This window comes from Balaenoptera physalus, assembly GCF_965194825.1.
Source record: "Balaenoptera physalus genome assembly, chromosome: 8".
NCBI classification, from domain to species: Eukaryota; Metazoa; Chordata; class Mammalia; order Artiodactyla; family Balaenopteridae; genus Balaenoptera; species Balaenoptera physalus.
The window spans coordinates 117,557,213-117,584,866 of record NC_138887.1 but is presented as its reverse complement, the minus strand read 5'-3'; the positions used below and the strand labels follow the sequence as shown (position 1 = coordinate 117,584,866).

Sequence of the window (27,654 nt, the reverse complement as noted above, 5' to 3'; positions counted from 1 at the left end):
AAGTGTTTTTCTTCCTGGAGGCCCAATCAGCAGGCCCCGTCTGAAGGGAGGCGCCAGGGGGAGGGCAGCCCGATGCAGGAAGGTGGAAATGGGCGGAGTGCGAGGGCCAGGTGCCGGACAGGGCGTAGGGAGACAGTGGATTTGAATCAGAGACCATGAGGCACAGATCTGTGATGAAGACTACGTCCATCACTTGCAGAAATTGCAAATGTGGCTCCCAAGGGGAAGCGGTTCACATCCCACGTGGCCGGTGTTAGGACCAAAACTACAGTCGTCCTTACATCTCGGATTATTGAAGTTGGGGTTTGCTGGGTCTGCGCTAAAGGACAGCAAAGAACCAAGTGCTATCTACGGAGGTTGTGTATCTAAGGCTCACAGAGCGTATGTTATGGTAAGACAACCACATAACCCTGAGTTTCCAGCAAGGCCCTCCTTTCAAACAGGCTGAACGTGACTCAAAGTCCTCCCGAACCTGTATTTCAGCAAATGAATCAAGTCAATGCCCATAACAGTTAAAGAAGCTATAAATCACAAAAGTATGAGAACCGTCCTGTTGGGCCTGCTCTTGAGCCTACTAAGCTATTTTTAGACTGTAGCTACACCTGCAGTATGTAATTTGAGGTCTACCTCAAATTAATATATATTTTGGTCAAATGGTGAATGATGGTTAAAAATTGTCATTGTAAAGCAATTATACTCCAATAAAGATGTTTTTTAAAAAATTGCTATTCTCAGAATCAGAATATCACCATAACCAAATGAACTTCCAGAAAAGAGGGGGGAAATCTGAATTTTCTTGGAAAGGAAATTCATTTTTGTAATTTTATTATTAAAAATGTAGTAATTAAAATTTAAAAAAATTTAAAGTTTGAACTTCTAAGGCAAGAACAGCAACTGCTGGACACTCCTATGACCATTAAATAGAAACAATTGTATTACTAAATAAGATACTTTCAACTGAGCTTCTTGGGGCATAGGTCTAGTTCTGCCAGTATAATATGGTAACATTACCATTAAATATTCTTTCTTCTAATAGGAGCTTATTAAGGTAAAGATTTTCCCTTTTTTAATTCTTAGCCTTGAAAATTTGGGGGGATGGTGATAGCATTTCATCGAAGCAATTTCACTGACTGAAGTTTTGTTCACTGTTTCAAGAAAATACATATTTTCAGAAGCAGATTTAAGATGGCCATCCTCATATTTTTAATTTCTAATTTCTTTTTTTAATATCTTTTTATTTTATTTTTTATTTTTGGCTGCGTTGGGTCTTCGTTGCTGTGCACGGGCTTTCTCTAGTTGCTGCGAGCGGGGGCTACTCTTTGTTGCGGTGCGCGGGCTTCTCATTGCGGTGGCTTCTCTTGTTGCGGAGCATGGGGCTCCAGTAGCTGTGGCGCACAGGCTTAGTTGCTCCGCGGCATGTGGGATCTTCCCGGACCAGAGCGCGAACCCGTGTCGCCTGCATTGGCAGGCGGATTCTTAACCACTTCGCCACCAGGGAAGTCCCTAATTTCTAATTTCTAATATTTTAGCCTGTTCTTGCCTGTATACATACTCACTGGAGAAAAATTTGTTCTTAAACTTTGGATCTAGAAATGGGACAATGGAGCAATTTAACTGGTTTTCAAGTTAAGAAAATAATTGAAGTTTCCATCTGCATCTTGGCTTTCCTTGTATGCACATCAATTTCAGCATCTTCCTTGGAGTAGAATCAAAGGGAAATTATTTTTTCAGCAGCAATCATGTAGGAAATACTTGCATTCTCAAGGCACATCAATTTATTCAGCAAGTTCCAGCAAACAAACTGCTTTCCATGCAAATCACCATTGGTTATTAGTAAGTCTTGCTACATTGGTAGCATTCTCTGGAAAATACAAAATTAAATCCTTCTTTATTCTATAAGCCTTTGACGGATGTAATAGCTGTTGTTCTATCTTGTTTAAATATTTTGCATATGTACACGACAAGACAATTTCAAAGGTTCTTGTTTAACAAAATTTGTTATTGGTTGAAGAAAAATTGTGGAAGTGGTCTACAATCTTTCTGCTTGAAGCCACTCATTTTCTATTACATCTTTTTAAGCTATAACCATTTTCTGAATATAGAACTGAAGGGAGTAAACAAATTATATGCTTGTACCCATAGCCTTTACCATATTTGTTCCGTAGTCAATAATATTGTGCATTTGTCTTTACAGATTTTACATTCCATAAATGTTTCTCAAAGACAAATTCACTATGTGTGTGAGACCCGGGAATCTTTCATCAAGTAAGGAAAGAGGAAACATAGTTGAATTAATCATTAATCCTCTATGTGGTCAAACCTAAAAAAATTAAGGTTGATTCTTCATGTCCAAATGTCACACATACCATATACATACTGTGGTAGCATATTTCATAATTTCAATAACCTTTTTGTGTTCAACAAAATATAAATCAGGAAAAAGTTTTTAGGAATGTTTTCTAAAATAAATCAATATTTAGAATTCATAGCTTGGGCAAATCTAAAAAAATCCTTTCTCTTCAACAGCTTAAAATGGTTATCAGTCTACAGTAATTATTTCTACAAGCTTTAAAAAATATTACCCTTCACAGATCCCAAACCACAAGGCATTGTCTAATTAAAAGCATTCTTATAAAGTCCGTTGTTTAGAGAGAAGAAATGTATTTTGGGTGTCTCATTTTATCTCCTTTCTCCTTTTTTTCCAGGCTCTCTCTATATTTTTAATATATTTAAGACATATAATCATATATGTCTTGTACATGACTCTTTCTGTCCTTGTGAAATTTTGAGGTAGCCATGTTGACATTCTGCATTAAATTTTACCCTCCTAATAGGTGAAAAATTACCAAATAGGGCTTTTTCTTTTTTAGGATTAACAGACCAAATGGAATTTAATTAAACATTAGTTTCTAAAGATTACTTAGTGTTATGAATGCAATTGCACCAAATAATTCTACAGTAATTAGAATTGTGATACAATCTAATCTTTGTTATTTTTGCCCTGTGGTCATATTTATATTTTTATGAACATCTGTAGGTTCAAAAAGGATATAATGTTTTTTTTAAAGTTATCTGGATGACATTCTCTCAGTATTCACATTAACTGTTAATATTTAACTATCTGAAAGTTCTCATTTATTACATAAAATCAACACCTTTCATAATCCTCAATAATTATTGTAGCATTTTACTTTTGCAATATTAAAAATACATTCATATATACCTCAACTGTTAGCATTTCAACATATAAAGCACATCATCGGATTTTGCACTTCTAGTTACATCTAGAATTTCAAATATTTAAATTTGAAAGCAGATATTCATATACTAACAATGACTGATATGCCATGTTCTTTTTAAATTACTTTTATTGTAGTATAGTTGCTTTACAATGTTGTATTAGTTTCTGCTGTACAGCAAAGTGAATCAGTTATACCTATACATATATCCACTTTTTTTAGGTTTCCTTCCCATTTAGGTCACCACAGAGCAATGAGTAGAGTTCCCCGTGTTATACAGTAGGTTCTCATTAGTTATCTATTTTATTTATTTATTTATTTTTTAAAGATTTATTTATTGATTGATTGATTGCTATGTTGGGTCTTTGTTTCTGTGCTAGGGCTTTCTCTAGTTGCGGCAAGCGGGGGCCACTCTTCATCGCGGTGCGCGGGCCTCTCACTATCGCGGCCTCTCCCGCTGCGGAGCACAGGCTCCAGACGCGCAGGCTCAGCAGTTGTGGCTCACGGGCCCAGCCGCTCCGCGGCACGTGGGATCCTCCCAGACCAGGGCGCGAACCCGTGCCCCCTGCATTAGCAGGCAGACTCTCAACCACTGCGCCACCAGGGAAGCCCTAGTTATCTATTTTATACATAGTAGTGTATATATGTCAATCCCAATCTCTCAGTTGGTCCCATCCCCCCCTTCCCCCCTTGGTAACTGTAAGTTTTTTCTCTACATCTGTGACTCTATTTCTGCTTTGCAAATAAGTTCATCTGTACCATTTTTCTAGATTCCACATATAAGCGATAGTATACAATATTTGTTTTTCTCCTTCTGACTTACTTCACTCTGTATGACAGTCTCTAGGTCCATGACATGCCATGTTTATGTTACTGAAGATTGATGCACTGTGGGATATGATGGAAATCTACCCAACAGCACAGTCTTACTCATGTACAAGTTTAAGGATGCCAGAAATGGCATTGAGTAAGCATTCAACTATTCCACTTTGCAGTGGCCAAGGCTGAACACCACAGCTGAACAGCAGAATTTGGCCAAACACTGAACTTGAAGCCAAATAGAAAATAGTGCACCCCCAGTACATGCGCATGTATTTCTCATCTGGGCATATGTGAAAGGCCTGGCAGTTGTGCAGTGACCAGATTACTGTGATTGTAGATGGAAATTCCCAAGTCTATTATCCATCTCGGTTGAAAGTATTGATGTTATTTTTTATTTAAATATTTTTATATTTATATGATGTAAATAGGTTGAAAATATTTTCTATTTTTACTACCAATGGCCACCAGAATTCTGAGGCTGATGCCTTTACTTTTTCTTTTTGTCTTTCTTCATTCACGTTTATTATTCTTTTTCTGTGCTTTGCAGAATATTTGAAGTATACTGCGATGTATAAAGAAGACAAAAGCCACCTATAACTGCACTATTCAGAGATAATCACTCAGCATTTTGGTGTCTATCCTTCCAGGCCTCTTTCTTCTATGTATATTTGTTTGTTTGTTTAACATAGTTGGAACCATAGGTACTGTTTTGCAAGCTGCCTTTATTACTTAATACACTTGAATATCTTCCCTAGCATTAAATATTCTTCTAAAACATAAATGAAATGTTTACATATTACTTCACTGTACAGGTGTTTAATAATTTATTTATACATTTCGGTTCTAATTTTTACCACAACATAAATTTAAGATGATTCTGCTTATCCATAATTTTTATAAGCTTTTTTGATTGTTTTCTTAGATGCAGTTGCCAGGAGTGAGAGATTACCGGGCAAGGGCATGATTATTTTAGACTCTTGAGATATGTAGCTATCCAGAGAAGTTATGCCAATTTACATTCCCACCAGCAATACATAACTCTCACTTTTGTTTTTGTTGCTGTTGTTGTGTCTTTTAATGTTCCAAAGTTTAGCTTTTATTTATTTATTATTTTAAATTTTTTATTTTAATTTTTATCTTTTGGCCACGCCATGCAGCTTGTGGGATCTTAATTCCCCAAGCAGGGATTGAACCTGGCCCCTCGGCAGTGACAGCGTGGAGTCCTAACCACTGGACCACCAGGAAATTCCCCAAGTTTATTTTTATGTAGTCAAATCTGTCAGTGTGTTTCCCTTTATGCCTTCTAAATTTGTGTTTTGCCATGTTACTCCAAAACTACAAAAATAGTTTTACATTTTCTTCTAGTTGTGGGAAAAAATATATTAAAGTCTTTCCCTTTCATGGTCTCTTTATAACAATAACAACTAACATTTATTGAGTACCAAATGTCAGGGGCCATGCTACGCTCTTTACATGTATTATATGATCTAATCTTCTCAACTATTCTATAATAGAGATAACATGCCTTAAAAGTCAAATAATTTGCCCAAGGTCACAGGACTAAAGTGGACAAGTAGGGATTCAAATACAAGTTCCTTTGACTTCCCAGTCCAAGTTGTTTTTTTCTTTTAATTTTATTGAAGTATAGTTGATTTACAATGTTGTGTTTAATTTCTGCTGTACAGAAAAGTGACTCAGTTATACATACATATATTCTTTTTCATATTCTTTTCCATTATGGTTTATAAAAGTATAGTGAATACAGTTCCCTGTACTATACAGTAGGGCCTTGTTGTTTATCCACAGCCCAAGTTCTTGACTACTCTACTGCACTACTTCCCTGCTTTTTTTTTTTTAATATTTACTTATTTGTTTATTTGGCTGTGCAGGGTCTTAGTTGCGGCATGTGGGATCTAGTTCCCTGACCAGGGATCGAACCCAGGCCCCCTGCATTGAAAGCGTGGAGTCTTAGCCACTGGACCACCAGGGAACTCCCCATATTGCCTTTAAATGAAATATTAATGTGAAATTGTTACCTGAATGAGGTAAGAAGAGAGAGCCCACCAATCAGAGATGGCTGAAGATGGTTATAGATTTTTCACTGAGAAGACATTACAATTTGAAACATTCAATGATATGCAAAATTGTCTTTTCACTGCCAAGTGTAAACTGATTAAGAACTTTTGGGTTTTGGAAAAGTCAACAATGATCATTGACACTATAATGTTTCTTTTACATTTTACAATCATTTATGAGTGCCTCCATGTGCCAGATATTGTACAGGGGATAAAGAGTGGAATAAGATAAACTTTCCTTGTGGGGCTGTAGCTTTACTTAGCAGTGGGAGGTGGCAAGAAAGCAAATAATTTCAACTCAATGCATATTGTGTAATTATGTGACATTGTATTCATTTCCTAGGACTGCCATAACAAAGTACCACAAGCTGGGTGGCTTAAAACAACAGAAATTTAGTTTCCCACAGTCCTGGAGGCTATAATTCTGAAATCAAGGTGTCGGCAGGGCCATGTTCCCTCTGAGGCTCTAGGGAGAGTCCTTCCTTGCTTCTACCTAGCCTCTGGGGTTTGCTGGCAATCCTTGTGTTCCCTGACTTGTAGAGACATCACTATCACTCCAATCTCTGCCCCCATCAACTCACAGTGTCCTCCCTGTGCCTCTGTGTTTCTGCTTCTCTTCTCCTCTTCTTATATGGACACCAGTCATATTGGATTAAGGGCCCACCCTACTCCCATATGACCTCATCTTAACTAACATCTTAATCACATCTGCAAAGACCCTATTTCCAAATAAGGTCACGTTCACAGATACCAGGGGTTAGGACTTCAACATATCTTTTGTGGGGGGGGGGGAAGGGGAGATATAGTCCAACCCACAACAGATATAAAACATGAAATAAAAGCAGCTATAGTAAGTAGCATATAGGAAAGAAACTTTTTCTGTGTCCTGGGAGTTTCAGGGAAGGTTTCCTGGAGAAGTTGACATGATAGCTGAGTCTTGAAGGAAAATAGAAGTTGTCAGCTGTCCCGGGAATGGGAGATGGTCATTCCAATCAGAGTGAAGAGCCCTGCAAAGTCCCAGAGGTGTGCTCAGCATGGGATATTCAGAAAAGTACATGAGGGGCAGTGCTGTTGGATCTTAAAATGTGGTGACGTGGGGAGCAGAGCGCAGATGCAGACAGTTAGAGAGGTTGGCAAGCTGAATGAAATCATAAAAGAAGCTTGCAAAAAATTTAAAACAGCAATTAGGTAAGGAAACTGAAAATGAACTAGTGATTATTATTTGTTTGCACAACCATCCAGTTTAATCCTTACATCAACCATATGACATACATGTTTTTTACTCCATAGTTTATGTGAATTTTTGGTGGGCAATTCTCCATGGTGTTTCTACATGTCTTGCAACAGTTTTTATCCTGGACTGGCATTTCAAGGGAAATGCAAACAACCTCGGAGGACAGAGACCATGTCTCCCCCTGGGGGAGAAGGCAGATTTTTTTCTTGACAAAGATAGTAAAGATATTGTCTTCCTCCAGGTCAGAGGTTGGACAAGTCGACTAACATCCCCCTTACAAGATTAACATAGGATTGCTAGATTAAATATAAGAGACCCAGTTAAGTTTGAATTTCAAATAAACCACACGTAATTTTTAGTGTCAATGTACCCTGTGCAACATTTATATTAAAAATTATTTGGGGGGACTTCCCTGGTGGCTCAGTGGTTAAGAATCTGCCTGCCAATGCGGGGGACACTGGTTCGAGCCCTGGTCTGGGAAGATCCCACATGCCACAGAGCAACTAAGCCCGTGTGCCACCACTACAAAGCCTGAGCTCTAGAGCCCATGAGCCACAACTTCTGAGCCCGCGTGCCTAGAGACTGTGCTCTGCAACAAGCGAAGCCCCTGCAATGAGAAGCCCGCGCACTGCAATGAAGAGTAGCCCCTGCTCACCGCAACTAGAGAAAGCCCACGCGCAGCAACGAAGACCCAACACAGCCAAAAATAAATTTTAAAAAAATTATTTGTTGTTTATTTGAAACTCAAATTTAACTGGACATCTGTGTTTTTACTTGCTAAATCTGGGAGCCCCAGCTGGGGGCTCCTAGGCTTGCTGTTCCTTGGCACAGGTCCATTGTGTGTGCCTTAGCTACCTGGGCCATATTGTGTCACCCCAGGAGTGAATTGACCGGAACACGAAGCTCACGCTGCCCCCTGCTCTGTGAGTAACAAAGTCCTTTGTCTCTGACCCAGGAATCTCCTGTCTTGTCCAGCATCCGTGGAAACTATGGCAGGCTAACTTGGGAACTTGCAAATAGGGTAAAACCCTGTGTAGTTCCTTACTTGACACCAATCCCCTATTGAGGCACACTTAGATTATTTCCAGTCTAAATAGATAATATTGCTTTTTTAAGCAATATAGTAACAGATATCCTGGAACATAATTCTCTGTGCATAGGTACAAAACCATCTGTTGGAAAAATTCCTAGAAGTGGAATTGCTGGGTTAAAAGGTGTGTACATTTAAAATGTTGAAGTAGGGACTTCCCTGGCAGTCCAGTGGTTAAGACTCTACACTTCCAATGCAGGGGGCACTGGTTCGATCCCTAGTTGGGGAACTAAGAGCCCAAATGCTGCACGGTGCAGCCAGAAAAAGTTTAAAAATAAAGTAAAATGTTGAAGTCTATCAATAAATTGTCCTTCATAGAGGTCATGTTCACAAACTCTCACCAAGATGTATGAGAGTGCTTTTTTTCTCCCATATTTGCAGCCCAATGTATTATGAACTTTTTTGATCTTTGCCAACCTAAGTAAAAAGTGGAATCTCATTTAATTTAACTTTGTATTTCTCTTATTATGAGTAAAGTTGAACATCTTAAGCTTAAAAGCCTTGTGAATTTCCTTTTCTGTGAACTGTTCACATTTAAAATATCATTTTTCTGTTGAGTTGCTGATGTTTTCTTGTTGAGTTGCACAAACTCTTTATATAACACAGAAATTTTTTATATGTTATATATACTTTCCCTAGTTTGACATCTGCCATTTGGCATCTTGCAAAACAGAAATTTTTTATTTGTATGTAATTGACATTTTCAGTCCTTTATGATTTTGGGGTTTGGTACCTTGCTTAGGAAGGCCCTCCCCCCCTTGAGTTTTTTCTTTCTTTTTTTTTTTTTTAATTCCTCACATTTTTGGAAGAAGTCTTCATGAAAGAAACAATAACTCAGGGACTTCCCTGGTGGTCCATTGGGTAAGACTCCACGCCCCCAATACAGGGGGCCAGTGTTCAATCCCTGGTCGGGGAACTAGATCCCACATGCATGCCACAACTAAGAGGCCAAATGCTGCAACTAAGACCTGGAGCAGCCTAAATAAATAAATAGATGTTAATAAATAAATAAATAAATAATAACTCAAAACTTCAGCCTCGCTTTCGGTGCATTTTGCTATCATCTCTGGGGGACTTTTGGTTCATTGACACTTTCTTTTTTTTTTTTTTAACCTGGGTGGTATGACTTTATTTTCTTTATACTTTTGCATTTATTTACAGAGACCTTCTTTTTTATGATAAAAAATATTTTTGTTTGTGTGGGATATACAGAGTTTTCTGACACACAAAAAACTTTCCTTCTTATATTGTTCCCAAGCAAATTTGCAGACAATTGTAATGCTCTCAGATTAAAGCTTTTGGTAAAACTCATTGTGGAAAGTGTCAGTGGTGATCCAGGTCCCAAGTCATTTAAAGAGAAGAGTTTTACTTATTCTTTCTAGTCTTGCTTAAAGTGGCAACATATTTTGATTTTAATATTCTTTCATACAACAAAGATGTGTGTACCTACTCTGTATCAGGTTTTGTACCCTGGCAATACAGCAGGGAACAAAACAAATTCCTGTCCCTATGGAGAAGGACATCTACATTGATCTCTCTTTTTTTTTTTTTATTGGGGTATAGTTGTTTTACAATGCTGTGTTAGTTTCTACTGTACAGCGAAGTGAAGTAGCGTTCCCTGTGCTATAGAGCAGGTTGACACTTTCACAGCACAAAGCACTTACTAACTTGGCACACTTGTGGGATTCCTCAGCATGGACACTGCAGAGACTACTTTGAGATGCATCAGAGGAAACTCTTGACGTATGTCTGGGGTGCTGCAAGTCCCAGGGGAGCTCGCTCTATCATCTCCAAAGTGAGACTATGACACTGGATTTCTCCAGGTTTCATTCCCAAAGAGATAGAAATGGTCACCATCACCAAAACACAGTATAACTGCAACCACAGAACATTTAATTTTGACAAGACGATGAGTAAGCAACAGGGTCCCAAGCCTTCCCCATGGCTAGTTCCCCTGAATCCACATTTTATAAATTTATAGATGCCTCCTGGGGATTTATTTCGGGAACTCCCCATCTGTGTCACTGTTACACTTTCTCCAGCTGTTATGGGGGTAGAGAGCCTCGAACATATATTTTTTCCTCAGTTCACTGCAGCTCATGGAAACGTTTCCTCAATGTAAGACTAGGAGGGCCAGATCTTTAGAATGGAAAGGGTGGACTTCCCTGGTGACACAGTGGTTAAGAATCCGCCTGCCAATGCAGGGCACATGGGTTCGAGCCCTGGTCCGGGAAGATCCCACATGCCATGGAGCAACTAAGCCCGTGCGCCACAACTACTGAGCCTGTGCTCTAGAGCCCGTGAACCACAACTACTGAGCCTGCGTGCTACAGCTACTGGAGCCTGCGCCCCTAGAGCCCACGCTCCGCAACAAGGGAAGCCACTGCAATGAGAAGCCTGTACACCGCAAAGAACAGTAGCCCCTGCTCGCCGCAACCAGAAAAAAGCCCGCTTGCAGCAACGAAGACCCAATGCAGCCAAAAATAAAATAAATAAAATAAAATAAATAAATTTTTTTAAAAAAAAGAAGGGAAAGGGTAATCTGTTAGGTGATGCATTTTGCCCCATACGGCAGGTGGGAGTGGCTAATATGATTCCTAAACAAAATTCTATACCAGGCATCTGTTAATATGCAGCTGGGGACCAGACTGCCACATTCTCCCGGAATTCCTAGATTCAATACAGCCTCCCCCATTCATTCTTGCTTGAAAAACAAGATTTTTTTCTCCTGCTTATTAAGGAGAAAACATCAGCGTTTGCTTGTAAATAGTGATTCAAATCAGAGTTCAAACTTGACAAATGCAACTTTACAATCTAAGCTGCAGGTTAGGATATGGTTTCTCTTTGGGGGTTGACAGGCACCTTCCTCCTCATTTCCAGCAGCATACCAGAAAAAGAACAGTGAACAGTGAATCCCAGTAATTTAAACAGATCCTGGCTTAGCCCCAGAAAAGAAAAAGTAAAAATAAAACAGAATATTATAGGTAACGTTCTTCCTCCGTGTGTGTGTGTGTGTGTGTGTGTGTGTGTGTGTGTGTGTGATTTTTCAGAATCTTGGGTTTCTCTTACCAGATATTTTAAAAGAACTGGTTCATATATTTTCATTTAAGTGTATATGATGTTTCTCAGTGAAATGAGAAAGGCAGTTTTCCATCTGGTTCTGGGATTTTTAGATCTTTTATCTGCTCCTTTTAAAGAAGGTAATAAAAACAGCTGACTTACGTTGAGTGCTTACTATACACCAAGTGCTGCTGGAATAAGCACATCGTACCTTTTAGTCCTCATAGCGCCCCCATGTGGCAGATACTTCACATCTTGTGTGCCTCCAGTATGTGCTTAGTGGAATGATGGCACTCAACAAGTCTATTGACTGTGGAAAGGTTATAGAGGTTTAATATTAAAGAGGACTAGAGGAGTCCCAACAGTCATGCAGCAATGCTTTCCATTTCCCCACTCGTTCCTTCTCCACCTCCAGAGATTTGATGATTATCTCAGAGGCAGGATGGTTTGAATGTGCAGACATCTATAACTGGACTTTCCTTTCCTTCCTGCCTCTGGTCTAAGTCACTGGTTCTGAAACATTAGTGTGTATAAGAACTGCTGTACAGAGTTGTATAAAACCATGTGTACAACAATTAGGAGCAAATTGGAAGATGTTTGGGGTAATTTTGACTATATCTGATTTTTGCCTAATATGCTGGCTTTTATGCTGAATTGTTAGCAGGGAAATAACACAGGACTGGGAGATTCAGGCTAGGAGAGAAAAATAAGACTCGAGAGAAGAGAGCCAAGGAGACTTCCAGGTAGGGTGAAGGATGTGCCTCTCTGCATACCAGACAATCTGAGGCCGAGGGAAGTGGGAGAGGGGTGAGGCCAGGAGGAATGAATGCCAGGTACTGTGGTAAAACTGCTTTATTTATGTTCTCTCACTTAGGTTTTTTTTTCCATTTTTATTTTTTAATTTTTTGCTTACACATATTTTATTTATTTTTTTTTATTGAAGTATAGTTGATTTACAATGTTGTGTTAGTTTCAGGGGTACAGCAAAGTGATTCAGTTATACATATACATATATTCATTCTTTTTCAGATTCTTCTCCCATATAGGTTATTACAGAATATTGAGTAAAGTTCCCTGTGCTATACAGTACTTCCTTGTTGGTTACCTATTTTATATATAGTAGTGTGTGTATGTTAATCCCAAACTCATAATTTATCCCTATCCAACCCCCCCCCAACATTGCCCCTTTGGTAACCATAAGTTTGTTTTTGAAATCTGTGAGTCTGTTTCTGTTTTGTAAATAAGTTCATTTATATCATTTTAAAAATTGGATTCCACATATGAGTGATATCATATGATATTTGTCTTTCTCTGACTTACTTTACTTAGTATGGTAATCTTGAGGTCCATCCATGTTGCTGCAAATGGCATTATTTTGTTCTTTTTTTTTTATGGCTGAGTAATATTCGATTTTATGTATGTACCACATTTTCTTTATTCATTCCTCTGTCAATGAACATTTAAGTTGCTTCCCACTTAATTATTACAGCAACCCTTCAGATATGGAAACTAAGGTTCCAAGTGTCAAGTGACTTCCTTGGTGTCACAAAGATGGCGGACGGTATAGCCTATATCCAAAGCCAGGTCTTTCTCACTTTAAACTCAAGCTCCTTCCACCATAGCTGGCTTCCTTGTGGAATAGGACTCCCTAAAGTCAGCCAGAAAGAACTCTGGGGAAAATGGAGATGTGCAAAGTTGGTTTGGGATGGCCTAAATCTTGGGGCAGGATTCTTGTGAGGCCATGTATGGAAATACCTTCCTCATTCATGGAGAACAGAAGGGCTGACCTGGTACCGATGGTTTAGGAAGCTAAGCAGAATTTTACAAAAATAGCTGTATTCATGCCTGTTTGTGATTTCTTTCCTTCCGTGTAAGAGACATCCAGAGACTTGGCTGCCATTTACACACTAAGTGTGTAATAGATGGGGGTGTCCTTCAGGTGCTCACCTTTCTGGTCTCCTGGGAATATCATTTGAATGTCCCAGTAAAAGACATTGTAAGCCCAGAAACTTAATTAGGCTGAAAACTGGAATCACTTGAGGAAAATCCATACCCCCAACTTTGAGGCCCCAGCAGCAGCTTTAGGAGAAATAGTCACTGGCTACCACCACAACAGTGACGTGCTCATTGGCAGCAGCAGAGGGACAACAGTGGAGACACTACAAGAGTCACTAAGGAAGTTTGTGAGCCCTCCAGACACACATAAAGAGGAAGGGGTTCCAGTGGCTTTGAAGTCTCAGGAACACTACTAGTTAAGGGCATAAAGCAAATTTCACTGTGATAGAGCAAAGGCTGTCCAAGTAGTACAGATGGATATTAGAATAATAAGAACTACTTTAGATCCATATCTAACACCATAAACTGGATAGTTTTACATAGTTAAAGGGTTTATCAAAATAAATTTGTATTTACTACTCACTGTATACACAGAGAAATTCTAAATACTGAAGTATCAGATTGCATCAAAGACAAAAATAAGTGAATTGAAAATATACATTTGAAAAATCTGATTAGTCAAGCTACTGAATAAGAAATGTATGAGAAACATCACTGGATTATGTGATGTGACCGTGATGTGATATGGAATTTATAGAAATATGTAAGATCATTTTCTAGGATCAAATAGGGAATGAAGAAAGCGTTACAAAGGAGGAAAAACAAATTAATGCATAGAAAAGCCTATAGCCTCATGGAACTAAATACCCACACACACAAATTAATAGAAGTGAAACATGGGACCTCTCTGCATTATTTCTTATAACTGCATATACAACTACAATTATTTCAATAAATTTTTCAATTAAAAAAAGTCTATAGCGTCAATAGTAATTAAAGAAATGTAAATCAGAACAAAGTTAAAATAAGACTGACGTGAAGAGATATTTCACCGAAGAGGGTCTGTGGGTGAGAATGAGGCACATGAAAATGTGCTCGAGGTCCACTCCTACGGCCGGCACAGCGGGGGCGGCTCCCGCGGCCGGCGTTCGCTCCTCCCAGCCGCAGGGGGCGCTGTGGGGGCGGAGCGGCCGCCAGTCCCAGCGTGCACCGCGCCCAGGCCGGGCCGGCTGGTCTGGGCGGAGCGCGGGGCCGCCGTAGGGGAGGTGCCGCGGCGTCGCCTGGATGCTGGGGTGGCTGGGGGGCCGGGGTCGGGCGGGACCGCGAGCGGACATGGCCGAGCCGGCTCCGGTAAGAGGGGCCGTGGAGGATGCGGGCCCCGTCGCGATCTGGAGTGGGCTCCCGGTTCGGGGAGCGAGGCAGTGGGAGCCCCGGCCGGGGATTGTCTGTACGCAGGACTGCGCTCCGACCCCGGGCCGGAGAAGGCTCGGTCTAGGTGCTCGAGTTGTTGTGAGGTTGATCTGGGAGAAAGGGGCCCCGTGGAGAAACCCAGGGTCTCGCTCGTGGTCCGTTCAGTTCCCCTGCTGTTCCCGTCCTGTGCGGGGGTCTCTGAACGTCCTGGTTTCTCTTGGGCTCACGTTCCGAGCTCTGCTGACAAATGGAGTTTCAGAGAAGCACATCTTCATCAGCAAATGAGGAAAAGTTGGAAGAAGACTGGAGACTGCTTCCTCTAGGAAAAGACGGAAAACTTAACCAGTTTGGGTGGTTATCCTAATTCGGATTTACCACGAATACTCTAGTGATTTAATAGAAAATTTGAACACTGGTTTAGAGTTTGAAAGACATATCCCAAGCCTAATCCAGGAAACTCTACATTCAATTAAGTATAACCTGCCTAAGTATGCAAGTTCTCCTTGTATCTCCACTGAGATTTCCTACCTAATAATCTCACTAATGTAATGCATTTTCTTTCCTTCTGCTTCTCACCCCTCTCCCCCAGCATTCCTTGGCAGGTACCAGTTCTGTTCAGATTTCTTCAGGCCGCCTCTCTTCAACGTCCTGGAATATCTCTCTCTGTTCTATGAAACTTGGTGGTTTGTAATAGTTCTTCTTTGGCTATAAGTTTGAGTCCACAGAGAAAGCTCAAGTGATGTCAGCTTCTTGGCTGTTGTATTATTGGGGGTAGGCAGGGAGAAATCAGCATTTTCCGGTTGATTTTCCTTTTCACTGGAGCAGTTCAGTGCTAATTGTGAGAATGCTCACAGAAAAGTCTTTTGTAAGTGGAAAGCACGTGGGTGAGTTGCAAGTAAACAGTAGAGGAATTTCTTTGAAAGTCCCACCTTAAATGCAACACCAAGTTTAAACTTGTTTGTTATACTAGCTGATACTTCAGCTTTGGGCGCCTGTAATAGTTTTGATGATGGAATTTTATCTCTGCAACTCTTCTCTTCAGAAAGTGTCAAGTGGCCCTGGTTGTGGAGTTTCCTAGATTCCTTTATTGGGAGAGTTTACTTTGTAGCATTTGGGACCAACATTTTTCATATGCTTGCGAAGAGCCCGAGCTGTCTTGTGAGTTGCCCGGCACTTGCCTTGGTAGGCTCTCATCTACACTTGTAGCACAGAATTTGAAAGGAGTGAAATGGAATCTTCACAAGCTAAATTATGTATCTTCTTTTCCTTCCCTATCGTCACAGTGCATCTGTCCTTCGAACCTCCAGGAAGAGCGGTCCTGGTTAGTCAGTCCATACCAGAGGTTGTAGATTAAACGTCCATGAACAAATTGTGGCTCACAGCTGTGTGTTTTGGGTGTCTGTTTGTTTGTTTTTAACCATTCCTTGTTAAAATTGTGAATTTTAGTTGCCAAAATGTCAAAATCAGGAGAGTTCACATAAAACTGTCACATCCAGGGACTTCCCTGGTGGCAGTGGTTAAGACTCTACACTCTCAATGCAGGGGGCCCGGGTTTGATCCCTGGTCAGGGAACTAGATCCCACATGCATGCTGCAACTAAGAGTTTGCATGCCACAACGAAGGAGCCCACGTTTCGCAACTAAGGAGCCCTCAAGCTGCAACGAAGGAGACCTCGAGCCGCAACTAAAGGAGACTGTTTGCCGCAACTAAGACCCAGCGCAACCTAAATAAATAAATAAATAAATATATATATATATATATATATATATATATATATATATATATATATATATATGGACTGTCACATCCAAATGTAAAATGTTAAGCTCTAAGATGACATTGGAGAAAACCTTTGGGACCTAGGGCTTGGTGAAAAGTTCATAGATGTGGCACCAAAAGCACAATCTATAAAAGAAAAAAATGATGAGTTGGATGTCATCAAAATTAAAAACTTTTGCTCTGGGAAAAATTCTGTTAAGAGGGTGAAAAGACAAGCTACGGATGGAGGAGGGCATATTTGCAAACCACATATCTGACAAAGGACTTATATCTAGAATATATAAAGAACTCTCAAAATTCAACAACAACAACAACAAAAAAGTCCAATTAGAAAATGGGCGAAAGACAGGAAGAGACAGTTCACCAAAGAGGATATGTGGATGAGAAATAAGCACATGAAAAGATGCTCATCATCATTATTCATTAGAGAAGTGCAAACTCAAATCACGATGAGATCACTGCACAACTATTAGAATAATGAAAATAAAAAATAGCAACATTGGGACTTCCCTGGCGGTCCAGTGGCTAAGACTCCACCCTTCCAAGGCAGGGGGTGCGGGTTCGATCCCTGGTCAGGGAACTAAGACCCCACATGCTGCACAGTGCGGCCAAAAAAAAAAAAAAGCAGCATTACCAAATGCTGGTGAGGATGCTGAGAAATGATCTCTCATGCATTGCTGGTAGGAATGTAAAAGGTTTCAGCCACTCTGGAAAATAGTTGCTTAGAAAACTAAACATATACTTTCCATATGACCCTGCAGTTGTAGACCTCAGCACTTATCCCAGAAAAATGGAATGTATCCCCACCAAAAACTTGTACATGATTATTTATAGCAGTTTTTTTGGTAATAGCCCAAAACTAGAAACAACTACATTGTCCCTCAATAGGTAAGTGGTTAACCAAACTGTGGTATACCCATACCATTGACTACTGCTCAGCAATAGAAGGAAATGAAATATTGATAAACAATAAACACAACTTGGATGGATCTCAAGAGCATTATGATGGCTGAAAAATGTCAATTTCAAAAAGTTGCATACTATGACTTTTTTTTTTTTTTGGCCACGTTACATGGCATGCAGTATCCCAGTTCCCTGACCAGGAATTGAACCCGTGCCCCCTGCAGTGGATGCACGGAGTCCTAACCACTGGACTGCCAGTGAATTCCCTGACTTCATTTTTGTAACAGTCTTGAAATGACAAAGTTACAGAGATGGATGATAGATTAGTGGGTGTGATTATGAAGGGGTAGCCCAAAGGAGATCTCTGCACACTACCAATGTCAGTTTCATGGTTTTGACAGTGTACTATAATAATGTACCATGTGACCATTGGGGTAAACTGGAGGGTACAGGGAACCCTTCTGTACTACCTTTGAATCTATAATCGTTTCAAAATTAAAAAGTTACTTTAAAAATTGACATATCTGGCAACACTGGCCCAGTCTTACGTTGTAGTAATTGTTTGCTGCTATGTTAAGTATCCTCCTTTAGATGGTACATGTGCTCAAAGGCCTGCTATTCATTCATTCACTTTACTTAGTTCCAATAGACCTCTGTGACCCCTTTATTATGTTCATGGCACCATCCAGAGATAACTACTTTAATACTGTTCCTTCCTGTCTCTTAAAGACATGGATGTTGAAAAACACAGTAGCCTTGAAATGAAAATATATGTATGTACTGTTTATGATTTCAGTTACCCATGGCATTTGATGATGTGGCCTTATACTTTTTGGAGCAAGAGTGGGAAGTCCTGGAGAAGTGGCAGAAGGAAATGTATCAGCAAGAAATGAAGACCAATTATGAGACCCTTGATTCCCTGGGTAAGATGGGTTTCTAAGGAATCGCTTTTTGGGACCCAACCTAATACTAATAGGCTTTCTTCCCTTTATTGGCTGTTGGCTGGTTGAATATGATACTGTGCCCAATTCACATTCAGAATGTCTCTTTAACTTCCTGTAATGGCCTGGGAATTTTGTCCCTTTTTATCCAGTGATATCTGTGCCCCTCAGCCTTGTTAACACTCTGAATTCTCTATCTCCCACTCCAACCCTCCCCCATTTCTCCCACAGTTAGAATTACAAAATAATCTAATTGCCTCTCTCTTTTTTAAGTGTGTTGTTTTATTTCTTTAACTGATACTTTAGTGCCTGCTTATGTTGCCTGAAAGAGATGCATGCTTATAAGAACTAAGGCTCTCATGAAGGGGACACAGTTATTATATTAGAATAAGCTGAGGACCCAACACATTGCAGAACGTGGATACAACAGGGAAGAAAGTTTCCCTGGTAAAGGGAGAGAGAAGAGAGCAGGGGGATGGGATACTTAGATATCTCCAGGGAAGTACTCAGGAAGTGGATTGGAAGAGAAATTTGGGGAGATTGGGCCTCACTGCTTACTCATCTTGCTCTAACTCAGTCTTGTATCATTAAGAATATTTCTCCTCTTATCAATGTAATAGGTGATCTCAGTATACCTGAAGAATTCTTTCTCTCTTTGGGGGTTTATAACTTATTCTGTCTGAGATATGAATGACAAGAGCGAGTCAACCATGTGAAATCAGGGGGAAGAAAATTCTAAGCAGAGAAAGAACTAGTGCAAAGGCCCAAAGGTTGGAGTGAATGAGCTCAGTACATTGTGGGAACCTCAGTGAGGCTGTTGTGGCATATGCACGGAGCGTTAGCACAAGAGTGATGGGAGAAGAGGACAGCAAGGGCAGCGATGCCGAATTGTGAAGGGCCTCTAGGCTGAGGTGCAGGGTTGGATTTTATTCTAAAGATAAAGGGAAGATGATAGGAGGATTTTTTTTTTTCTGCCGCACCACACAGCTTGTGGGCTTTTAGTTCCCCCACCAGGCATTGAACCTGCGCCCTCGGCAGTGAAAGCACAGAGTCCTAACCACTGGGCCACCAGGGAATTCCCATAGGGGGATTTAAATAGAGAAGTAACATGATATCTTTTTTTTTTTTAATGATTACTTGGGTTGCTATGTGGAAAATAAATTGTAGTGCGTAGAAATAAAGGAGAGAGACCAACCAGGAGCCTTGGCAGTACTGGTGAATCTTTGTGGCAGCTGAACCAGGTATGTAGTAATGAAGACAGAGAGCAGGAGGCAGTCTCCAGATATGTTTTGGAGGTAGCAGCCCAGATTTTGCCAGTCGCTTGCAGTGGAGTCCGGTGAAAGAAGAACCAACTTCTAGATTTTTGGCTTGAGTATCTTGATGGCAGTGTTTTTTGTTTTGTTTTAAAGAGCAATGCCTTTTGTTTTTTTTAAATTTATTTTATTTAATTTATTTATTTTTGGCTGTGTTGGGTCTTTGTTGCTGCACACAGGCTTTCTCTAGTTGCAGTGAGCGGGGGCTGCTCTTCGTTGTGATGCGCAGGCTTCTTATTGTGGTGGCTTCTCTTGTTGCAGAGCATGGGCTCTAGGCACGTGGGCTTCAGTAGTTGTGGCACGTGGGCTTCAGTAGTTGTGGCACGCGGGCTCAGTAGTTGTGTCTCACGGGCTCTAGAGCACAGGCTCAGTTGCTCCACGGCATGTGGGATCTTCCTGGAACAGGGCTTGAACCCATGTCCCCGGCATTAGCAATGCTGATTCCCAACCACTGCACCACCAGGGAAGCCCCGATGGCAGTGGTTTTATTCACTGACATGAGGAAGGCTTGGGAGAGAGCAGGTTTTGGCCACATTAAGTGTGAGATGCTTATTAAACATTTATATGGAAATATAAAGTAGATAATTGAGTATGCGAGACTGGAATTCCAGTGAAGATCATGACTGGATTCACACATTTGGGGTCATTGTATAAATGACATTTAAACCACAGGGCTAGTTGGGATCATCTAGGGAGAATATGTCAATAGGACAGAACACCCCAGCTGTCCCCAGGACACCCCAACAGTTAGGGTCAAGCTAAGGAGACTGAGGCCAGTAGGGTAGGAGAAAGTACAGCCCTGTGCTGATCCAGTGTTGAGTTTTGAGTTATCACAATCCTTGGGCTTGGAGAATCCAGTCTGATTTTCCCAAATTTTAAAAACCAAACAGTATTATTTGCAAATGATTTTCTTTACAGGATGTCCAGATCCTAACTCCAGAGATTAGGATTTAGCAGGTCCAGGCTCAGGCCCAGGAATCTACGTTTTTAACAAGTACTTCAGGTGCTGCTAATGCTGGTGGTAACTAGGTCACTTCGAGAAACACTGATCCAAGGGCTGAGCCATAGGTGACACCACTGCAGGGTATCTGATGCATCTTCTAAAATCCCTCCACTACTTTGTAACAACCCCTCTTCCCTTCAGGCTGATGTCATTAGACACATTACTCTCCAGCTCTTCATAATCACTGTCATTTAACAGCCTCCTGGTTCCTTCATTACATTGATCAAGAAAGAATGTGGGCAGGACTTCCCTGGTGGCACAGTGGTAAAGAATCCTCCTTCCAATGCAGGGGGCCCAGGTTCGATCCCTGGTCAGGGAACTAGATCCCACATGCATGCTGCAATTAAGAGTTCGAATGCCACAACTAAGAAACTGGTGAGCCACAACTAAGGAGCCCGCAAGCTGCAACTAAGGAGTCCGCCTGCTGCAACTAAGATGTGTCACAACCAAATAAATAAATAAAATATTAGAAGGAATGTGGGCACCTCAGTAGTTAGTTCCTTAGATGTGCAGAGTCGAATCAGAAAAGTTTAGTCACCTGGGTTCCCTCCTTGACCCCCTCTGACTGCTTTTTATTCTACTCGCATTGTTCTCATAATGATCCCTTTTGGGTACTTTCTGCCTGGATCCTCATCGTCCCCAGCCTCTCTGTTTCCTTTAATTTTGTGAAATATTGTCGGGAACATTTAACAGTTATTCATGTAATTTCAAGGGTTTCCATTTTTTTTAACGTAACATTGATCTCATGTCTCCAGGAATCAAGGTCAGCCATGAAACTAAAATTAAAACTAAAAATTAAAAACTGAAATTGTTTTTAGTCAAGTACTCAGGAAACCCAGACTGAGTCTGTGTGGACTCTCTCTGCAGGCTGTATTTCTTCAAAGCCAGATTTGATCACCTGGATGGAACAAGGAAGAATGCTGTTAATCAGAGACCAAGGACACTTAGAGAAAACACAAATGACACTTGGCCTTTCTGGTGAGTAGATGGATTTGAGGGCCTGGCTCATTTATTCTCCTAGCCTTGTTTGCCTATCTTTCTGCAGAGTCAGCAGGACGTAGTGAATAAGAAATATTATTTTGATGGAGAATGTTATTTTTTTTTCACTCAAGTTGGTAGCAAATATAAGAATGTCTTACTTTTATAAAGAAGGAAGTTGTATGTATTTCATTAAAAAAAAAACAACAACAGAAAATGAGAACTGCCTTTAAGAGAACAGTAAAGGATCCACTTGTCCAGTCCTGAGGAAAAACCGTCTTCCCCATCACATCATCATGTCCATTTGTGTACAGAGAAATGAGAAGCCTTCCAATTTTGTACAATATATTTTTTTATTGTTCAGATTTTTAGAACTTGGGATTTTTTTATTCCTTTTGAAGGATTACTTTTTAATTCCTTGTATCATAAGGAAAACATTTTAAATATATTAATACTTTAAGTATTTAAGAGAATGTGCCATTTTTTAGAGTATGTTAATGCTTTACTAAATGGAGATCTACTAAGTCTCTGGGTATCAAGGACTCTCCTGAAAAAGAGGGAATTTAAACCCAGGGAGTGTGTGACTAGCTCCATCAGAGGATAAAAGAATTCCCCAGGGCTTCATTTCACTGCTACCATCTATTAATTCACTCATCTAATCAGTATTGTCCCTACCATGTTCATAGGACTATGTCACATATTACTTAGGCCAGGGGTTGGGAGAAGTATATATATATATATATTTTCCCACTCTAAGAGTTTATTGTCTGTCTTACTGACCTACTGACATGGCAGTTAGGTTAGTCAATTATATTGAACTATTGGATTAGTCAACTATAAAATAAGACTGTATACAACTTATAAATAGTAAGTGGCAATGATAATAAAGCACTATAGGGATTTAGAGGAGAAAGCAGAGGAGAGACAGCAATATCCCAGGAGGACTTCTAAAGGAATTAGGATTTAAATAGCATAGAATAGGCATATTTGGTAAGGCAAAGAAGATTCAACAGGGGTCATACATGAGCTGAGGCTTAGAGGTGGGAACAAGCCTGTTATATTTAGAAAATGGAAGGCGCTGAGTATAGCTGAATGTTATTTGTGGGACATAGTGGAAGATGGGGGGGGTGGCAGTGGTGGCACATAATTGGTATCAGAGACCAAAAATGCCATGGTGGGAGTTTAATTTCATCCTTCAGAAAGGGCCTGGAAAGGTTTTTGAGTACCAAAGAATGAACAACGTTGGTGGCTGTCCCTAAAAACAAATGTTTCCTTTGTACCAGGTGGTACTCACCCAGTAACACAACTGCTCCCCTGCCTGGGATAAACAGTAAGTGATGAGAAACAGGATTCAAGGAGACAGGCAAGTATGCTCTTCTCATGGTCCAGGCAAAAGCTGTGGGTGCTAACTTAGTAAATGATGTCATCTAGTTGGAAACATCTGTGTTGTTGTTGAGATGACCTCAGAGCAGAATCAGAGTCCTGCTCTGGGGCAAGCCTGATACGTGAGGCTTGCTCCCAGGTTAAGAGATTTAAAAAAGGAGAACTATGTGACCCACTGCAACAGGATGAGGGAGAAAAAGGTGTTCTGGAAGATAGCAGCTCAGGTGATTGTCGGGAATTGTCCTCTCCAGGTGTGGTGGGTGAGAATACGGTGCCAGCCCAGCTCCCTCTGTTCCCTGCCATCATGGCTTTTACTTGGGGAACAGCAGTGACTTTCTTATAATTCGGAGTTCCTTGGGAAAGGGAATTATTTCCACAGTGTTCTTTGTGAATTCAGTAAATTGCCATTTGACATTCCTAAGAAAGATACTTCCTATTAGCATTTCTTCAGAAAACTTTTCCTGAAATCTGTGGTGGAAGGGTGCAAGAATATGACCCGAAGCCTTCCTCCTTAAATATTGTGCTATTTATTTCACAGATTTAAAGAAATATTATAATGAAATGGTCAGATTCTCAGAGTAACTCATTTTTATTTTCTTCCAAGTTCTGCTTAGCCTCGGAGGGTCCTCAGAGGCTCACAAAATTTATTTGCCTGCCATTTTTTTCACGCTAAGCCTTTTGTTAACAAATGATGAAAGGATTTGCACATCCAAGTTAAACTTCAATATAATTCACCTGTGGCAGGCAGATTCACAAAGTCATGGGGACAACGGGAGTCTCTTTCCCACGTTGTCAGTGATGTGAAGACAGTCCTTGACCCCGCAGACCCATCACTGATGAGGGTGGGCCTTTTTGTCTCTCCAGGTGACCAGGGAACTCTCCGGGCAAAAGAGGAGGAATGCCATTTAAATGGTCTCCAAGAGCAGGGTTTCTGTGCTCCCTTATCCAAGGAGGAAAGAAAGATTTTATCAGATCAAAGAGCCGCCTTACAACACCCAAGTCTCCAAGAAACAGAGATTCTAAGTAAAAACCTCGACATCACAGCATCTCATCAGGACAAGAATGATCCACGGCATAAGCCAATGGGAACCCCAGATCACCTGGAAATTCCACCAGGGCTGAGACTTTATTCCTGCTTCGTCTGTAGGAGGGTCTTCCAGATAAAGAGAGACTTTGTGAAGCACAAAAGGAACCACCGCGAGAGCCAGTCCTGTCAATATCCGAAGCACAAAAACAAGTCCAGGGGGAAGGCGGAGCTCAGGTGGCCCCGGCCGGTCCCGCGTAAGCAGCAGCCTTTCCGGCGCGGCGCGCGCGAGCAAAGCGGCTGTGTCAGGGGCAGTCTGGCCCTGCCCCAGGTGGCTCGCCCGGGCCCCGAGTGTGGCAGGCCCTTCTGGTCCAAAGCCACCCTGAACAAGCATGTGTGTTCGCCCAAAAGGGAGAGGCCGTTTTCCTGCCGGGAGTGTGGCCGGGGGTTCACCCAGCAGGACGAGCTGGCCGAGCACCTGCGGGTGCACAGCGGGAGGACGCCCTTCCAGGGTCCGCAGGGCGGCAGAGGCCCCTCGGGGGAGGCGGCCGCGAGGGCCCACGGGCGGGCACACCGCGGAGAGAAGCCGTTCTCCTGTGACAACTGTGACCGGAAGTTCACCCACCGGAGCAAGCTCACCGAACACGTCCGAGTTCACACGGGGGAGAAGCCCTTCCGGTGTCCCGAGTGCCAGAGAAGCTTCCGCCTCAAGAGCAGCCTGCGGGCCCATCTCTGTCGGCACAGCGGCAGGAAGCCCTTCCGGTGCCCCGAGTGCGGCCGGAGCTTCTGCTGGAGGAACGCCATGAAGGCGCACCAGCGTCTGCACAGCCAGGAGAAGCCCTTCTCCTGCGGGCAGTGCGGCCGGGGGTTCACCCGGCCCTCGAAGCTCGCGCGCCACCGCCGCGTCCACGCCAGGCAGACGGCGTTCCCCTGCGAGCGGTGCGGGAGGACCTTCCCCCGGCGCTCGGGACTCACGCGGCACCTCCAGGTCCACACCGAGGAGAAGCCCTTCTCCTGCGCCCAGTGCGGCCGGGGCTTCCGCCGCCGCGCGCACCTCGCCGAGCACCGGCGACTCCACGGCGGGGCCGAGCCCTTCCGGTGCCCCGAGTGCAGCCGGAGCTTCTCCTGGAAGGCCTCCCTGAAGCTGCACCGGCGACGGCACGCGGGCGAGCGGCCCTTCGCGTGCGGCGAGTGCGGCAAGGCCTACGCTCAGCCGTCCCAGCTCGCCGAGCACGCGAGGGTCCACAGCGGGGAGAAGCCCTTCCGATGCCCCGAGTGCGACAGGGGCTTCCGGCTCAGAGGGAACCTGAAGAGCCACCTGCTCCAGCGCAGCGGCCGGAAGCCATTCCCCTGTGCGACGTGTGGCCGAAGCTTCGCTCAGCGGTACAGGCTCACGGAGCACGTGCGCGTCCACAGCGGCGAGAAGCCCTTCCGGTGCCCCGAGTGCGGCAAGAGCTACTGCCTCCGGGGAAGCTTGAAGGCGCACCTGCACACACACAGCGGCGAGAAGCCCTTCGGGTGTCCCGAGTGCGGCAAGAGCTTCCTACAGAAGAGAAGCCTGGAGACCCATCTGCACCGTCACCGCGGGGAGAGGCCTTTTTCTTGTGCGGAGTGTGGAAGGGGCTTCACCTGCCTGGGGGCGCTCAACACCCACATTGCCGTGCACGCCAGGGAGCAGCCCTTCAGTCTCGAGGTCACTCGACTCCAAAAGCAGTGACAGCTCTGCGGTGGGGCCAGTGGCTCTGTTGGCTCTGGCTGAGGCAGGACAAAAAACTCACCCAACATGCTTCAGCCACACTGGCCAGCACGGAGCAGGCGGTCGTGAGGGCTGCTTGACGAAGGTTCCAGATAAACCAGGCACAGCGTCTAGAGACTGGAGGAAAGCAGGCTTTTTGTGAAAGGCACTAGTCATCCTGAGGTGAGAGTCAGGTTAGAGCTCCTCTTTTAGCCTTTTTCTCCTCTTTTTTGTAATAAAGTTTCTTGTGACAAAAGTTCTTTACATCATGGGTGTTTTAGTCTGCTGGGGCTGCCATAGGAAAATGCCACAGATTGGGTGGCTTAAACCACAGAAATTTATTTTCTTATAGTTCTACAGGCTGGAAGTCCAAGATCAAGGTGCCAGCAAGGTTGGTGTCTGGTGAGGGCCTCTTTTCCTGGCTTGCAGATGTCACTTTCCCCGTGTGTCCTCACGTGGCTTTTTTCTGGGCGGGGTGGGATATCTCTGGTATTTCTTCCTTTAATAAGGACACCAGTCCTATTGGATTAGTACCCCAACCCTGTGACCTCATTTAACCATAATGAATTAATTTTGGAGAACCTGACCGTATAGCCCTAGACCTGAACAAAGTGAATGAGGAGGCAGAGACGAGGAATGATGCGCTGGTGGAGCCTCCTCTGAATGGAAAGAAATGCTAAGAATGGGGAAGAAGCGTGCCCCCCACCAAATCCAACAGCCAGCTGTACCTGTCCATTCGCCTGTCTGCCTGGCTCTCCTGAGCCACACCTTGTGCAGCAGTTTCCTCTGTTCTCTGTGAGGTGCTGATGACTTTTAAATCTTTAAATCCATGTTCACATTTCCAGCTTCCTCCTGATTATTTCTGACTTCCACAGACATCTCAAACACAAAATGCCCAGAATAATACTCCTCATCAGTACCTGACCTCACTCTATACCTCTTTTCTTTACAGTCCCTTGTTTTTCTCACCTCAAAATTATAACTAATCTCCAGAGCTGTAAACCTGATAATGATCCTAGATTTTCCTACACCCAATCTACTAAATTTCTCCCAAATAAAAGCCCTTCTCTATCTCTGCTGCCACCATTTAAGCTCACTTTTGAAAAACTTTTTTTTTTCAAGTGTTTTTCCTAACAGATTTCCCTGCCTCTGGCTTTTTCCAGTAATACATTATCACTCTTGTGACAAATCGGTTTTTCTAAAATGCAACTCTAATGTTATTCTCAAAAGATATTTTTAAGAAGTTTCCAATTTTGTTATAAGTGAAAACTCATTTCTCCGAAGAAGACAGGATGGCACATGAAAAGATGCTCAACATTGCTAATTATTAAGAGAAATGCACATCAAAACTATCATGAGGTACCACCTCACACCAGTCAGAATGGCCATAATCAAAAAGTCTACAAATAAATGCTGGAGAGGGTGTGGAGAAAAAGAAACCCTCCTACACTGTTGGTGGGAATGTAAATTGGTGCAGCCACTACGGAGAACAGTATAGAAGTTCCTTAAAGAACTAAAAATAGAGTTATGTGATCCAGGGATCCCACTCCTGGGCGTATATCCAGAGAACACTGTAATTTGAAAAGATACACGCACCCCAGTGTTCATAGCAGCACTACTTACAATAGCCAAGACATGGAAGCCACCTAAGTGTACATCAACAGATGAATGGATAAAGAAAATGTGGTATATATACACAATGGACTGTTACTCAGCCATAAAAAAGAATGAAGTAATGCCATTTGCAGCAACATTGATGGACCTAGAGATTATCATGAAGCAAGTCAGACAGAGAAAGACAACATATGATATTGCTTATATGTGGAATC

At 42.3% G+C, this 27,654-nt stretch overlaps 2 protein-coding genes across 6 annotated transcripts in view; both read left to right on the top strand.

Annotated features, from left to right (window-relative positions):
• Positions 1-208: 208 nt before the first annotated feature.
• ZNF425 (zinc finger protein 425) lies at positions 209-26,089 on the top strand (the record flags this gene model as incomplete). Of its 5 annotated transcripts, none has more annotated exons than XM_082473687.1 (6): positions 277-391; positions 4,609-14,706; positions 18,245-18,371; positions 21,573-21,683; positions 22,967-23,013; positions 23,931-26,089. In XM_082473687.1, one exon carries the CDS (start codon positions 24,149-24,151, stop codon positions 25,805-25,807), a length of 1,659 nt encoding a protein of 552 aa, XP_082329813.1. In that variant the 3' UTR covers positions 25,808-26,089. The 5 variants fall into 5 exon arrangements, with proteins under 5 accessions (XP_082329810.1, XP_082329813.1, XP_082329811.1 ...); XM_082473686.1 differs by lacking the exon at positions 22,967-23,013 and adding an exon at positions 2,195-2,265 and having other exon boundaries at positions 307-391; XM_082473685.1 differs by lacking the exon at positions 22,967-23,013.
• ZNF786 (zinc finger protein 786) overlaps positions 25,928-27,654 on the top strand; it is a 26,366-nt gene continuing 24,639 nt past the window's right edge. The window contains exon 1 of the mRNA XM_082473689.1: positions 25,928-26,008. The gene's annotated coding sequence lies outside the window, so the exon portion shown is untranslated. The remainder of the gene's footprint in view (positions 26,009-27,654) is intronic.